The 16,893-nt window shown below is 40.6% G+C and overlaps 1 protein-coding gene across 1 annotated transcript in view; it reads right to left on the bottom strand.

Moving 5' to 3' along the window:
- MUC6 (mucin 6, oligomeric mucus/gel-forming) overlaps positions 1-16,893 on the bottom strand; it is a 111,788-nt gene that overhangs the window by 13,525 nt on the left and 81,370 nt on the right. Inside the window, exons 17-23 of the mRNA XM_068259822.1 lie at positions 16,598-16,762; positions 15,630-15,724; positions 12,030-12,159; positions 8,828-9,077; positions 4,040-4,092; positions 3,852-3,958; positions 2,938-3,089 (exon numbers count right to left, since the gene is read on the bottom strand). Of these exons, the coding sequence (XP_068115923.1) occupies positions 2,938-3,089; positions 3,852-3,958; positions 4,040-4,092; positions 8,828-9,077; positions 12,030-12,159; positions 15,630-15,724; positions 16,598-16,762 (952 nt within the window). The remainder of the gene's footprint in view (positions 1-2,937; positions 3,090-3,851; positions 3,959-4,039; positions 4,093-8,827; positions 9,078-12,029; positions 12,160-15,629; positions 15,725-16,597; positions 16,763-16,893) is intronic.

Below are 16,893 nucleotides of genomic sequence, written 5' to 3'. Positions count from 1 at the left end.
TCTGTCCCACATGTGTTCACCTGTGTCCCCCTTTGCTCCATCTGTGTCCACGTGTGTCCTCCTTTGCTCCCCCTGTGTCCCCCATTCTGTCCCCTCTGTTCTCCTCCGCTTTCTGTGCATAAATAGAAGTAGCGGCAGAAGAGTGTGCTTTTTCAGATTTTGTTTGTGCCATTTTTGCATTTGTGTTTTTCGTTGCATTTTTGGTGTGTTTGCGTTTTTTCAGTTTTCTCCCTTTTTCAGTGGTGGACAATAGGGGATTGTCAGGGCTCGTTTCCACTATTGCGGTGCAGAATCGCCTGGATTCCACCGCTGTTGAAATTCCATGAAATAGCATGCGGATGCGAATTTTTGCGCGTTTTTTGCCGCGAATTCGCATGCGAATTCGCATAGGTGAGGGTATATGCGAATTTAACCATGTCACTGCCTGTTTGAATTACATTGATACCTATGCGAATTCGCATGCAAATTCGCATGAAAATTCGCATACCATAGCCGCATGCGAATTTCCTATTAAATACATTAGCGGCGATTCGCATGCATTCCACTCGCAGGCGAATTCGTTGGCTTTTTTGTGCGTTTTTTTACCGCTGAAAAAAACGCACCTCAACAACGCTACAGTGGAAACAGGCCTATCCATTTGCATTACATGTGTGAATCCGCATGCGTTGGACGCATGCGGATTCGCGATAGTGGAAGCGAGCCCTCAGGGTTTTCTTTGTTTTCAGCAGCATTTCCTGAAAGCAGTTTAACTGCCAAAATAGTGAGATACCAGCCAGCCTCCCTAATCACTTGAATGCTATTTTGTCAGTTAGGCTTTGCCACTGCTGTTCAGGAAATGCTGTTGAAAACAAAGAAAACCTTGAGAATCCCCCATGAGGAGATGAACTGACCCAAAACCTGTCGGTTCTGTCAGATTTTAACTGCCTACTTTTTTCCCCAGTAGTGGTCCTATAATAATAATAATAATAATAATAAAATAACTATCATGGAAGAGCCGTGAGTAATCGCTATAGCAATTGTGATTGCCCACTGATTCTTGATGGCAATCCAATCTGAGATTGGACAGGATACTTTTTTTTTTTTACTGCATGGATGAAAGCCAGAAACATCCCCCAGCTAGGAAGCCGACCAATAGGTGTGAACAAGCTTCACATGGGCATTTGGTACATTTGCTTGGCAGAGCCAGCCCTAAGGGTCCTTTTCTACTAGCAATCGATAGTGCTAAACGCAAGCGATTGAGCAAGTCCCTGTTTTTTTCCGCAATTGCGATCATGATTCTGCTATGCAAAATCGCAGAAAAAATCGCTCCAAGGCGTGATAAGTCTTTTGTAAAAATCGAATTGCAGTGGAAAATACCTACCGTGATTCCGATGTTATTTAGCAAACGCTAGCGATTTAAAAATCGATAGTGATTTGCGATTTTGCTATTCAGCTTTGCAAAAGCTGATAGTGGAGAAGGGCCCAGCAGGGGACAGACAGAGAAGACACAAGCAGCTTGTCCTGCCCATATTAATTATAACTGTACACTTTTTAATTTGTCTTTTTAAGAGATGATGTACTTCTGACCGCTATGGAAAATATGTCATTCAACTACTAATGTTCTGTCAAATTTTGGCATATCTCTTTCATGAAGTTGACATAAGCAAAAACCCCATTGTTAAATTTCTCTGTATTGGAATGCACTTCAATAGCCACATGTAGTCTCATTATGTTGTATATTTTTTAGCAGCTCATGAAAATGCTTTCAACAAGCCAGAGGCAAGACATGATCATGTCATGTATTTCTGATCATTTCTTGCCAGTGCAAACCAGGGGACACCCAGTCTCTATCACAGGGGCAGACCTTGAATACCGCCTTCAAAGCAGGGATGCATAAAAGAAAAAACTTCAAATCCAGCCGCAGTTCTCCATTTTGTAATATCACTTATAGGGAACCATAACTGTGAATACAAAAAAAGTTTCACGTAGCTGGGGCTTCCTCAAGCCCCCTGCAGACGTCCTTTGCCCTCATTGGTCCTTGACTATCTCCCCCCCCCCCCCACCCCCGCGGGTTAGTTTTATTTTTGGCCCACTGAGAGTCGGCCCCTTGCCATGCGCATCTTTGTACGCTTTCCCGTCGTCAAGCTCATCCTGCGCAGGTGCAGTAAGAGAAACCTCATCCTGGGCCTGCATAGGATGCGCTTGACGACAGGAAGCCCCAGGTAAGTGAAACTTTTTTTTTTTAATTACAGTTAAGTTTCCCTTTAAGGAATCTAAAGCTAGCAGAGAACCCAAGGCTGGCTTCCATTTTGGATGGACTCTTAAACAAAAAACTTTCTATTTGAACTATTATTAACAAAGGACAGAAATCTCCAATCTTAAGTTGTTGTTTTTTTTTTTTAATCTCTCCATTTGTTCAATACTGTTGCTACAGTTTTCATATTTGTCACTTATAACATTTTTTACTGTAGCTATCAATTCTATTGGCTAATTTTAATAACATTACAAGAAGTTACCTGTTTTGAGTACCGCAGAATAACCTTGCCTCTCCTGAGAGACACTACCCAGAGAACTGTATTGATTTAGTAAGAATGGGTTGTGCATAGCATTTTAGTAAGAGAGCTTTTTGGTCTCTTTCAGCCCTGTACACATTTCTAGGAGTGCTGGTTCATCGTGGACTTGCTGGGCACTCTGTAACCGATAAAGAGCTAATGTAGGAACTAGAAGAGGGCCACATATTGGTTCCATAGGTCCAGTTATCCTGATGCGATTGCAACGTCTTCATGCCCTATTTCTACGCCACTGCTGGAAAGCCTAAAGAGAATGCTGCCTCACCCTAAGTGAACACTTTGTTGATCTTGACATTGTTCATTGAATCCAAGTGAATTTAGCCAATTAAATATTTTAGTATGTTTAGGTTCCTAGAATATGCCAGTGATTCTGTAATGTTTTTCTTACCAGCTCTGGCACTCTCCATACATGGACTCTCCACTCCTGTAGAGCATGCCTCCATATTCACAAGAACACTCACTTTCTGGTACGCAGCTGCCATCAAGGTCCTCATACGTACCAGCTGGACACACACATCCAGCTTCACACTTAGTTGGTACCTTTAAATGCAAGCAGCAGAGTGTCAAAATATACATAACTAAATAACCACATACACACCAACCATACGATTCAAACAGAAGAGTATTTTTTAAATTACCAGGACACAAAGTTAGTACTCATAAACACTAATGGTTTTAAGAATAGTAAACCATGGGTGTTTTACTACCTTCAGCATGCTGTCTGTCTTTACATGTCAGCGGTTGGAGAGCTGCACACTTAGGGCTATTTTCCACTGAGTGCGTTTTGCGATCACAATCGGATTGCAAAATGCTAGATACAATAACGGAAACTGCGCGGGGGTGTTTCCATAAGCGCACTGTGTTTGCGACGTGATATTCCCAGTTCGCAATCGTCGCACCTGCTCCATTTTCTGTGTGGTTGCCCTCCTATACAAAGTATAGGAACATAGGAAAATTGCATCGCAGTGATGCTGTTATACGATTTTCCTGGCCGTTTTGTCCTGTTGGAAATCGCAAATGCATTGTAATCATACTGTACATCTCATGGATCGTGGCGGAATTGCGGTAGGGGAACAAAGAGGAAACGTGTTTTCAGCGGTGAATTGGTTCCCAACATTTTTTTCCAACAAAGCAGGTAATACATTTACCTGCAGTTTTGCTGACATAATGCTCTAATGTATTTGCATTTTTGAAAAGTTAGTCCCTGTAATTTCTATACACCAACGGGGCAGATATATAGTACACATATCATGAAACACGCAGTAAAATCATACAAAGAAGAATAGTTAGAACAAAACTTACACAACGGATTCCAGTAGCCAGAAGTTGACACGTAGGGGCACATGCGGCACCAAATTTATCCGACAGGGAACCACAGGTTTTCATGACTTTTGGGGCCGTACAGGTTTCTTAAAAGAGAAAGTGGTAGTGAAATTAGAAAAATTCCCTTTGATGATCTAACAGTAAAATGTTAAAGGAAATTGTCATACCTGCGAAGTCCAAAGGCTGTCCGATGCAGTTAAGCCTTCCTTTCACACAGTAACTGGAAAATAAACAGTTAATCACTCTAAACAATGCTATTAAAAAACGGCTCAAATGAGAACTAAAATTGAAATTTAAAAAGTTGACTGAATTATTATAGATCAATTAATAATAACCAACTCCTGAGAATTGAGGAATGATTCCCTTAGGAAAACGAGTTAAGTACTTTTTGTTTTCACCTGCAATAAAATATCATTTTATCTGTTCTAAACCAGCGTTCATTACACTGAATGGGATCGCAGGCTGAAGCGCCCTCTATGTGAATGGAAACGGCAGACAGTGCAGTATATGCACTGTCTGCCGTCCCTGCGATCGTGTTTCCAGAAGCGCGCGTGAAAATGTGCTTTATGGAAACGAGCCCTATCTCTGTTTAGCATGAACCCAACCTTGGCATTTACCCAGCTGTAAAACAGGGTGAGCTTCTTATGCTAGGTACAAACAATGAGATTTTCTGACAGATTTGATGCCAGATCGATTATTTCCAACATGTCCGACCTGATTTCCGATCGATTTTCTGTTCACTTCTATAGAAAATTGATCAGAAATCAGATTGGACATGTTGGAAATAATCTGTCTGGCAGTAACTCTGCCAGAAAATCTCATCGTGTTTAAAGGTGATTTAATTTATTATTCATTGATTTTCACTGTTTTAATAGTATTAGGAATACAATTCTGAAAACTGCAAATATGCTGTAATCATGATTTTATCTATTCACACTCTGTGATGTACGATTATTGTGAGATCAGGAGGGTTTCAACCAAGTGATAGCGTTAACGTAATTCATGAGGAAAAAAAAAATCAGGAAAGAAAATTAATATTGGAAATCCCAAAACATTGCATACACTGTGTTTTCTAAGAGATTTTTTTTGCACACCCATTACTCAATCTCAGGAGAAGGTCTTCTTGCACTGCAATTGTGTAAAAATGGAATCCTACTAGTGGAAAAAGGGTCCCGTGATTACTATGTTAATAGTGCCCTTGTAGTTAGCCATTTGGATTTTCACATCCGAAAATGGGATCGAAATGTAGCCAGTGGAAAAGGACGCATAACAGCAATTTAAGATCTAGTGCAGCAGGTTAAGTTCCTCTGAATTGAAAGATCATCTCCACTTGTATTGAAAAGGCACCGCCTAAGGGTGACCATACATGGTACAATTTTTCATATTTTTTTTTCGATTAGATTATTTAGTTTGATTATTCCATTAGATCGAATATAAAGATTTTTCCAGCATGTCCAATCTGATTTTTTTTCTCGAAAAAACTGGATAATCGTTCGAATTTCTTGATCGAAAAAAAAAAATATTTTCAACTTTCATTTGTTCGATCATTTAAATCGAATAAAGGGGATAATCAAACGTTTTTATTGTACCATGTATGGCCACCATAAGGATGAGAACTTGTCTTACAGACAAAGGACCCATGTGACATCAGCAGGTGTGTGCAGCAGAAGCGCAGCATTGCTGAAGGTATGTTGGGTTTGTAGGCAGCTTACTGACTGCCAATTCCAAAGACAGAATATATATTTGTGTAACCGACTATCAAGATTGCCAGCCATCTGTAAATTTACAGTTGACCCTTTTTTGGCCCTGTCCATAATGTCTGTTGAAAATAGAATCAGAATCATTTATTTCGCCAAGTAGAACAGAATCTATGCCCAGAATTGTTTTTGGCACATACAGGGTCATGTGATGGTACAGATCAATAAGAAAAACATACAGTTTCATGTACAGTATGTATATACAAAGTGTTCATAAGTATAACACATACAGTGGGTTGCAAAAGTATTCGGCCCCCTTGAAGTTTTCCACATTTTGTCATATTACTGCCACAAACATGAATCAATTTTATTGGAATTCCACAGGAAAGACCAAAACAAAGTGCTGTACACATGAGAAGTGGAACGAAAATCATACATGATTCCAAACATTTTTTACAAATCAATAACTGCAAAGTGGTGTGTGCATAATTATTCGTCCCCCTTTCATCTGAGTGCAGTCAGTTGCCTTATAGACATTGCCTGATGAGTGCTAATGACTAAATAGAGTGCACTTGTGTGTAATCTAATGTCAGTACAAATACAGCTGCTCTGTGAGGGCCTCAGAGGTTGTCTAAGAGAATATTGGGAGAAAAAAACACTGTGAAGTCCAAGAACAAACAAGACAGGTCCAAGACAGGTCAGGGATCATGTTATTGAGAAATTTAAAGCAGGCTTAGGCTACTAAAAGATTTCCAAAGCCTTGAACATCCCAAGGAGCACTGTTCAAGCAATCATTCAAAAATGGAAGGAGTATAGCACAACTGTTAACCAACCAAGACAAGGCCATCCACCTAAACTCACAGGCCGAACAAGGAGAGCGCTGATCAGAAATGCAGTCAAGAGGCCCATGGTGACTCTGGACGAGCAGCAGAGATCTACAGCTCAGGTGGGAGACTCTGTCCATAGGGCAACTATTAGTCATGCACTGTACAAAGTTGGCCTTTATGGAAGAGTGGCAAGAAGAAAGGCATTGTTAACAGAAAGCATAAGAAGTCCCGTTTGAAGTTTTCCACAAGCCATGTGGGGGATACAGCACCCATGTGGAAGAAGGTGCTCTGGTCAGATGAGACCAAAATGAAACTTTTTGGCCAAAATGCAAAACGCTATGTGTGGCAGAAAACTAACACTGCACATCACTTTGAACACACCATCCCCACTGTCAAATATGGTGGTGGCAGCATCATGCTCGGGGGGTGCATCTCTTCAGCAGGGACAGGGAAGCTGGTCAGAGTTGATGGGAAGATGGATGGAGCCAAATACAGGGCAAACTTGGAAGAAAACCTCTTGGAGACTGCAAAAGACTTGAGACTGGGGCGGAGGTTCACCTTCCAGCAGGACAATGACCCTAAACATAAAGCCAGGGCAGCAATGGAATGGTTTAAAACAAAACATATCCATGTGTAAGAATGGCCCAGTCAAAGTCCAGATCTAACTCCAATCGCGAATCTGTGGCAAGATCTGAAAACTGCTGAGGTAACACCGAGCTACACTCGTGGTAGCCGCCGGGAGGTGCATGGGAGAGCAGTGCGCACAGCAGGCGTTCTCACTCGCCTCCTGGGCGATCCAGGAACTGGAGGCCATTCCTCTTCCTGTCCACGAAAGCTCTGCATCCCCCGGTGAGATCCCTGACTGTCGTCACTGGATCCCAGTAAGGTGAGTAAGTTCGGGCGCTGCTCCAGGTTCTCTCGTGGTATGATTTTTTTTCTTGCTTTCAGGGTCTAAAAGCACATGAGAAAATTGTACCGCTTTTAGACCCTAAAACCAGGAAGGAATAAACATTTACAAAATAGGTTGAATGTTTTACTGTCTCTAATCAGTGGCAGCATATTAAGTGTCCCAGAGCTAGAAAAAGATCAGTAGTTCATGTATTTAATCTCCCTCTGCTCTGAGAAATTGTATTTTGCCAGGAGAACTTTTATGGCTGTAATTTGCTTATCAGTGATGTTTACTATATTTCCGACAAGACAGAAGCTGTCACTTCCATGCCTAGAAATGATCTCTTTCAGGCAGAAAAATAAAACAAGTAAAACGGCCTGGTAATTAATATGTTTTACACTGTACATATACATGTTTATCTCATCATGTCACATCACCTCGGGTACATTTTAACCTATTTTAGTTCCTAGACGTAGAAACTACGTCCAGGAACCATGCGCGCTCCCGTGGCCGATCACGCGCGTGCACGCGTGCTCCTGGCCCGCGGTTCGTTAGCCAGGCAATCAGTGAATCGGGCTATGGTTTCCAATCACTGATTCCTCTCCCCCGCTGATAAAGCGTCAGCTTCTCTCGGAAGCTGCGCTTTTTCTGGCTGTTGCCTCCCCCATGCGTCTCTCTAAGCATATGTTACGCTTAGAGTGACGTCATGTAAACAAACTCATGGCCGCCATCTTGCGGCCAAAAAGTAAAACTACAACTAAAAGTAAAAAAAAATAAAACTCAAGACACATTTACATTATAAAACTATTGTTTACATCCCACCCTCCCAAAAATACCCAAATAAAATGTTAAATATAAAAAAACAACAACATTACAATAAAAAAAAATAAAAACATGTAAATATTTACATAAGGGTCTAAACTTTTTAAATATCAATGTAAAGATGAAATATTTCTATATTTTTTTTTATTTTAAACTTGTATATAGTGATAGATGCAAAACGGAAAAAATGCACCTTTATTTCCCAAAAAAATATTGTTGCCATACATTGTGATAGGGACGTAATTTTAACGGTTTAATAACCGGGACATATGGGCAAATACAATACGTGAGTTTTAATTATGGAGGCAAGTATTATTTGAAAACTATAATGGCTGAAAACTGAGAAACAATGATTTTTTTCCGTTTTTTTCTTATTCTTCCTGTTAAAATGCATTTACAGTAAAGTGGCTCTTAGCAAAATGTACCCTCCAAAGAAAGCCTAATTGGTGGCGGAAAAAACAAGATATAGATCAGTTCATTGTGATAAGTAGTGATAAAGTTATAGGCTAATCAATGGAAGGTGAACATTGCTCAAGTGAAAACGACGGAACGCGAATGGGTTAAGGATCACAGTTAGTGTGGAGTGGGTATAACGGTTTATCTTGTGCCGATTTTATTTCAATTATTGCATCTATCGGATGTGAAGTTTGTTTCTTGTCCACTCTCTGAGAAAGCCAAAACTCTGACTACCGCTAAGTGACGGATTGCACCATTACTTACCAGGTAAGTCCATTGAGAACAGTTTGCTGATTGGGCATGATGACAGTGTTCTCATTTACGTAGCAAGGGCATTGTGATTTTGGCACACACTTCTGCTTATCATTTAAGTAATATCCTAAAGGACAGTTGCAACCATCAATTGGGATGTCGTTAGGGTAACACTCCAATTCTACATTAGACAGAGATAAGCAAGTCCTGCCACAGGGAGTTGTGTCATAGCTGTAGGTCTGGTTACCACTGCAAGCAATATCTACAAGATAGAATATAGAAATTGTAGGGTTAAAACTAAATTTCCCAGTTCAGATATTCTGATGTAAAAATACTGTACAAATGTTCAACTTTTCATTCCGGTAGGATAATCGCTCAAGTTTGTTTGCTGTTTTGTGAGTAGTACAGCAGATGGCACTGTTGCTTTCATAGTAACCATTTCTTAACAGATAACTAAAAATAGTTGAAAACCTGCTTGCTAAAACCTGTATTTTGTTGCCCTTTTACATGAAGTGCATAAATAAGAAAACCAGTTTTTCTAGCAAACATTTTTGTTCGTTTTTTAAAGCGCTCCTACTGCTCTTTTGGATATCAAGAAAAAAGTGACAGAGCTACACTTAGAAACTTCACAAAGTGAGGATCGACTGGAAACAATATTAAGGCAGGGCTGGCTACTGTCCGTAATTTTACAAACAGTCTATAGAAATAGACGACATAGCCCTACCCCTAATGTTCATTAAAAAAATTCCTTGTTTGTAAATTTCCCCTGCGGATTATTCTGGCCTTCTTGCTTATTCACCCACTATGGCATGAGGAATTATAAGGGACAGAGGACACTATAATAGGTGGTATTTTTTTACAAAGGTCACTATTCGAGGGGGCATTATAATTAAGCACACTGCAAGGGGATATAAGAGGAACACCATAAAAGTGAACATTTTAAAATGTTACATTCTAATGTAGGAAAATTTAATGTGGAGCATAATTATGGAGGGCATTATGGCATGGGCATAATAACAGATGCGATTAGCAGCTAATACTATTAAAACGGGCGCGGGATACGCCCGATAAGATAGGGTGTGCCTTTTGTTTGTAGCCGCACATGGCTTGTTTATATTTGTGGCCAAACTATCGCTGTCCATAACTACTGAATATAAACTACTATATTGCGGCTACAAGAAACTGTATTTATAATGAAATTGAAAAGGATAATATAAAATACTAAAATAACATTTATATTTGCAGCTACTAACACATCAAATTTGGTCTACTACATTCACTGTTGAATATGAGCTAGTATATTGCGGGTAAAGTTTTCTCATGGGAAAAGGGGGTATTGGTTACTGATTGAGATAAAGTTCAGTCCCGGGTTTGAAGTTCCTCTTTAAGCTTTATGTCCATAATTCAATTGTTGTATTTCCACACTGCACTTTATAAACTATGAAATGTTATAAAATCGATTCTGTATTAACATACTTGCGAAAGTTTTCACAACATACTTGCTAAAGTTTTCACACATCTGTGAATATGTAACTATCAAATTAGAGACATGGGCCCATATACAATTAATTTTCTCTTCTGATTTTTTTCCTAGGAGATAATTTTTCATCGCTTTAGTAACTTTTCAGCACTCTGCAATTGAAAAGCACCAAAAAGTAGGTGAAAAGGTACAAACAAATGTTTTCATTATTTTCTTGTTTGCTGGTGGTTTAAAGGCAATTTATTGTGTCAGCATATCACCCAGGAGAAAACTCAGGAGAAAAAGTTAATTGCACATGGGCCATGGTCTTATAAAAACAGTGTTGCGTAAAGTGATAGCTCTCAGATATCCATATAGAGCCAAGAATTTTGGGCAAATTAGGGCATGGAATAATTAATTAGAACAGAAGAGGTACACTACCCGAGGAATGTTAAGTGTGGTCCTATGCTGATTGTATCTGTCTATAAATTTACTGCATGACCACAATTATTGCAGCTGTGGGATCTGTGAATTGGTGTTCTAGGGACAAAAGCAAAAGAAAGCGCTTAGGGCCATTTTACACTTAATCAGTTGGTATGCGTTAGTGTGCGTTAGTATGTGTTAGTACGCGTTAGTGCGCGTTGGTAAGCGTGTTTTCCATAGCAGTGCATTGTGAACAAGATTTCAGTTAAAACGCGTTAAGTGTGAAAGGTGCCATAGGAAAACATGGGACTTCCTTTGAAAATCAGTTTTCTTTCCGTTTTAACTGAGAGCAACTGATTAAGTGTAAAAGGGCCCTTAGGGGTTGATTCATCAACAGTAATGTGCTGCACAAGCGCAAGTTAAATGGCCTTATGCACACTTATTATAGTAGCGCAACTTAAATCTCCCACGGCCACACTACGCGCGTTACTGGCAGCGTAACATGTGTTCCTTAGCAACGCTTGATACTTTGAAAGGCCGTGTGATAGTGGACTAGCGTGGCCGTGCTACTACGCTAATTAATGTAGTAGTGACGGTGCTAGTGAAGTCACTATCGTGCGGTCTTTCAAAGTATCGGGTGTTGCTAAGGAACGCACGCTATGCTGCCAGTAGAGCACGTAGCGTGCACGTGGGAGATTTAAATCGCGCTTCTATAATTAGTGTGGTACGGCCATTTAACTCATGCTGCTACAGTGCGTTACTGTAGATGAATCAACCCCTAGGTGGCGTAGAGTGTCCAGCGCCTCCAGGGAATCGGGTAGTGTGTAGCTTCTGCAGCTAATAGCAGTCTCACTCGCTCCACCAACGATCCTTCAGATGGGGAGATGTTTGGCCGCATAAGTCAAGTTCTAAGCTGCCTCTGTGTTGCTAGGCAACGCTGAAGACGCGGGTAGGCATTGAATAAATTAACAACGTGATGGGGGGGCGGACCCCTCATATCTTCCCCCTCATCAAGCTGTTAACTTATTCACTGCTTAGCCACATTCTCTTGCACCTATTTTTGTAGCGTATTGGACAGCTGCCTACATTGGGAAATGCCAGATTGCCCCAAACAAGGAGATATTCCACTCCCTTTTTGTATCTGTAAATTGGTGTTGGAATCTAAGCATCTGAAATGAAATTTATATTGCTGACCATACAAGAGTCACACATGGTCTTGAATAATTACGGTATGTACTTAATAAATAGACAGCTTGTGTTTCCATTAATTCATTACAGACTCCTTTTTCTTATTTGTTCAGTTCCTACTGTTTTGAAGAATAGTCTACTTACTGCAGTTGGTGGAAGCTCTCCAGTTGTTCAGCATGACTCCCTTAGATGCGCAGGCCCTGGCATAGGAACCCAGTTCAGAGCAAATGAAATTAAGGGTCTCTTGATAGTTGCAACCTTCATAGACGCATCTCTGAAAGGCAGGACTTAGTTTAGTTTAAAAAAAAAAGGCATCAAGATCAACCAGAAAAAAACCCAAACATTTATGATTTGAACCATTGTTACTGAAGGACCCCTTTCTAAATGGCAAAAACTTTTTGCCTCCATATGGAGATCATATCCCCTTGTTCGTTACCTTTTTGTCCCTTTTTGTAGGGACAAAAATCTAAACTGTCATGCCTTTGTATTGCCCTCTGAAGTATTTATACATGTTAATCAGGTCACCTCACAGTCACTTTTTTCCAAGCTAATTAAGCCCAGTTTGTCCAACCTTTCTTGGTAAGTGAGATCTTCCGTCTCTCTGATTGAATTGCCCATCTTTGAACTAGTTCTAGAAGGTCACTGTCCTTTCTTTAATGTGGTGCCCCAAACTGTATCCCATACTCCAGATGTGGTCTTACGAGTGATTTATACAGAGGGAGTAGTATACTAGCATCTGAAGATTTTATTTCCCATTTTATGCATCCCAGAATTGTATTTGCTTAGTATTGCATACCTTACTTAAAGCAAACCTGAACTCAGAACTTCCTCTCTGCTCTAAAAGATAAGCACATCATAATAACCTTTAAAGAAAAACATTTATTTGTAACAGCTGATACAAATCCTGCAATAAATCTGCAGTGTGTCTACTTCCTGCTTTCATGGAAGCAGACATAGGTTTAACAACCTGTGTTTACAAATTAGCTGCTCTGCCGAGGAGCTTGAGAGATCAAATTATTGTTGTGATTAGTCACCGATGAGGGGGAATTAAAGAGACTAAACTCTCTAAACGCATACAGGGTGTATTTCTCTATGTTTTCCTTCTGTCCTGTGCAAGAGTTCAGGAACACTTTAACTTGTTATCAACCAGTATTCCCAAGTCCTTCTCTGAGTCTGATGTTCCCAGCTGTATGCCATTTATTTTATATGTTGGGCTTCCATTGGTACTTACAAAGTACATGACTTTACATTTTATCAACATTACATTATATCTGCCATGTGCCAACCCATATGGCCATGTTGGCAAGATTCTGTTGTAATATTTCACTATCCGTCCTAGTGTTAATTCTGTAAAAAAATTTCTGAGCCTGTCGCTGTCCACTGCATCTGCGCGGCCCTGGCCACGTGCGTCCTTGTCCGTGCTCCCATCCCTTGGGAGTGTCCTGCGCAGGCGCAGTGGAGATTTTCTTGTACTTGCGCCTGTGCAGGATGTTCCTGGCAACGGAAGCGTGAACAAGGATGTGCGGGCCATGCAGGCGCGTTGTCCAGCGACAGGCTCAGTCGGCAAAAATGAAACTGAGCCATGGCGGGGGAATGGAGGATCATAGAGTACCAGCACAGGAAGACTGCAGGGGGCCTGTAGAAGCCACAAGTAAGTAAAACTGCCTTTGTTTAGGGGACTTAAACATCCCTTTTAAGGCTTCCGTACACTATTAGGTTATATTTGTTTAATAATACTGTTTTTGGTAATAATGTGTTTAAAAGATTAGGCGTTAGATTAGAAAAATGTATTAAATCTAATGGAAAGCTGTTGAAACATATACAGTACATCTGGAAAGTATTCACAGCGCATCACTTTTTTTTACGTTTGAAGTTTTGACAATTGTATTCAAAATTGAGAAACCACATGTGCATAAGTATTCACAGCCTTGGCCATGAAGCTCAAAATTGAGCTTATGTGCATCCTCTTTCCCCTGATCATCCTTGAGATGTTTCTGCAGCTTCATTGGACAGTTTATTGGACATGATTTGGTAAAGGCTCACACCTGTCTATAGGAGATTTGACAGTTGATACTGTAGTTCATGTCCGAGAAGGAAGTCAAAGGAATTGTCTGTAGACCTTCGAGACAGGATTGTCTCGAGGCACAAATCTGTGGCAAGGTTACAGAAAAAAATCTGCTGTTTTAAAGGTGCCAATGAGCAGAGTGGCCTCAATCATCCATAGTGATGTACACCATCTCTTCAGCAATCCACCAATCAGGCCTGTATGGTAGAGTGGCCAGATGGAAGCCACACCTTTGTATATGGCACATGGCAGCCTGCCTGGAGTTTGCCAAAAGGCACCTGAAGGACTCTCAGACCATGAGAAACTTTGTTGTGAATGCCAGGTTTAGAGGAAACAGGCACTGCTCATCACTAAGCCAATACCATCCTTACAGTGAAATGTGGTGGCAACAGCATACTGTTGGATGTTTTCAGCGACAGGAACTGGGAGACTATTCAGGATAAAGGGAAAGGTCACTTCAGCAATGTACAGAGACATCCTGAATTAAAAAAACCTGATCCACAGCGCTCTTGAACTCAGACTGGGGCGATGGTTCATCTTTCAGCACGGCAACAACCCTAACCACACAGCCGAGATATCAAAGGAGTGGCCCAGCCAGAGCCCATCCTTGAATCCAATTGAACATTTCTGGAGAGATATTAAAATGGATGTGTACTGACGCTTCCCATCCAACCTGGTGCTTGAAAGGGGCTGCAAAGAGGAATGGGTAAATCTAGCCAAGCATAGGTGTGCCAAGCTGTGCCAACATATTCAAAATGCACTTGGGGTTGTAATTGCTGCCAAAGGTGCATTGACAAAGTATTGAGCAAAGGCTGTGAATACTTATGCACATGTGATTTCTCATTTTTTTTATTTTTAATAAATATGCCAAAAATCTCAAGTAAACTTTTTTTTCATACTGTCATTATGGGGTGTTGTGTGTAGAATTCTGAGGAAAAAATGAATTTAATCCATTTTGAAATAAGGCATTAACATAACAAAATGTGGAAAAGGTGTTGTGCTGTAAATATTTGCCATGTGCACAATATATCGGGTTGTAATATCTATTGTATTATCACCTGGAAAAGTCATTCTTTTTCAGATTCATATGCTGCACTTGAGTGATGTTCTCATAGCAAACAGGTTGTTTTATCTGGTGCCTGCTGCAATCAATGTAACCTCTAATACTTTATCAGGAATAATTACACTACAGTTCAACTGCAGAGGATCTGTGATCTATATTCCAGGATTATCAACCCTTACATTAGAAACCATTATCAACCCTTACATTAGAAAAAAATTTAGAATCCAGAGAAGTTCTGAGAAGGATTGGGACTATCCATACACAGTTATCTCATTATATTACATGCCCTTCAGGTATAATCTTTTGCAACCCACATTACTCAGGCTGATCACACACTGTTGTGACAAGAACTTACTGGGAAAGAAGACACAGGGACATTAACTAGATGAATGTATTAGCTGGCATCCCCCTATACTGTTCCCCAGAAGAGTTCTCCAGTAGAAATCAGTTTCTACTACATAAACGTGATCAGTGTGAACATCAGATTAGTTTCAGATTGTCTTATGTTCAAGATGACAGGTCACTTCTGCTTCTTGGATATGCTTCTACTAAAGGATAAAATGTGTAGGAGAAACTGATCCTCTGTCTTCACCAGCAGTGATGTTTGTTTACTTACCTTGTAGTAAGGATCTGGATCTACCAGTGAATGACATGCCTCAAATGGGGTTCCTTTGCTCAGCAGAACTGTGCAGTGGGCCTGTGCGAATATTTCTGGAGAAAAAGTAAAATATTGACATTGAGTAAGGGCTGGTTCACATTGGGGTGATTCTTCAGCACTTTGCTGATCGCCGGTGATCAGCAAAGTGCTGCTATAATGTATACTTATGGATAAATTCACACTGCAGCGGGTGCGGTTTCAATTAATCGCAAACGCGCCGCAAGCAGCGTTTTGGGGGCGATTGCTCTGTGATTCTCGTTCTGTTGAACGGGAATCACAAGCACAAATTGAGCTGAATCACAAGATTTTGCCCGCAAATCGCGATCACGGAGCCGAACGCGATTGCGGTCAAAGCGCAGAGTCTGAACCGGCCCTAATACAGTGCGAGGTGAAAAGGTAATTTTTTTATTGTAAGGCTTGGTTCACACATAAATCTGTACATTTTCGGTCCAGTCCTGCCTAGTCCTGTCAGTTTTGCATCAGTTTATTATCAGTATTACCGGACTGGACCAGAAATGTACACCATTTATGTGTGTACACAGCCATAGAAACACATACCAAACTGATGCAAATGGTCAAAAACTGACAGGACAGGACACCTTATGTGTGAACCAAGCCTAAAGAGATAAATGCATGCATGCAATGCGTTACCGGTAATCACGAGCGTTAATAGAAGAGGCGAAGAATACTTTTCATTGACTGTATGCTTCACTGTACCCAATGCAAAGCAAACATAACATGCAACACTGCTGTCCAGATCCATTGCCTTGCCTCTCTGCTGCTACAGGGAAAGCGACGCAATGGGTTCTGCAAATGTTCCTTCTCAAGTGAAATTTCTATCTTGTGAATGATGTTCTTGTTACCTTTACAAAAATGTCAACAAACAAGGCAATTTGCAGGATTCATGGGCATGTTGTTGGACTCACCATTAGACATACTCATAGAACATGGGTTGACATCCATATTCTGGGCTGCTTTGCAGTTGGTTGCAGCTCTCCAAGAGTCTACAAACACGGTGACTGTCCCTTCCACAATACCAGAGCTGGATGTGAAGTCATCCTTCGTCTCACTGTTAAAGTTGCCACACAGACCTGATTTTATGGTGATATAAAAAATGTGGTTACTTTTCATAACATCTTGGACAAAAACACCCAATCCAAATATATATTTATAAATGTTGCTATTGTATGTGCTAATATAATTTGAGTAAGCAGTGTATGGT

The sequence above is a fragment of the Hyperolius riggenbachi genome, chromosome 11, assembly GCF_040937935.1.
Source record: "Hyperolius riggenbachi isolate aHypRig1 chromosome 11, aHypRig1.pri, whole genome shotgun sequence".
NCBI classification, from domain to species: Eukaryota; Metazoa; Chordata; class Amphibia; order Anura; family Hyperoliidae; genus Hyperolius; species Hyperolius riggenbachi.
Note: the sequence above shows the minus strand (reverse complement) of the source record. Positions and strands in the feature narration are given on the sequence as shown.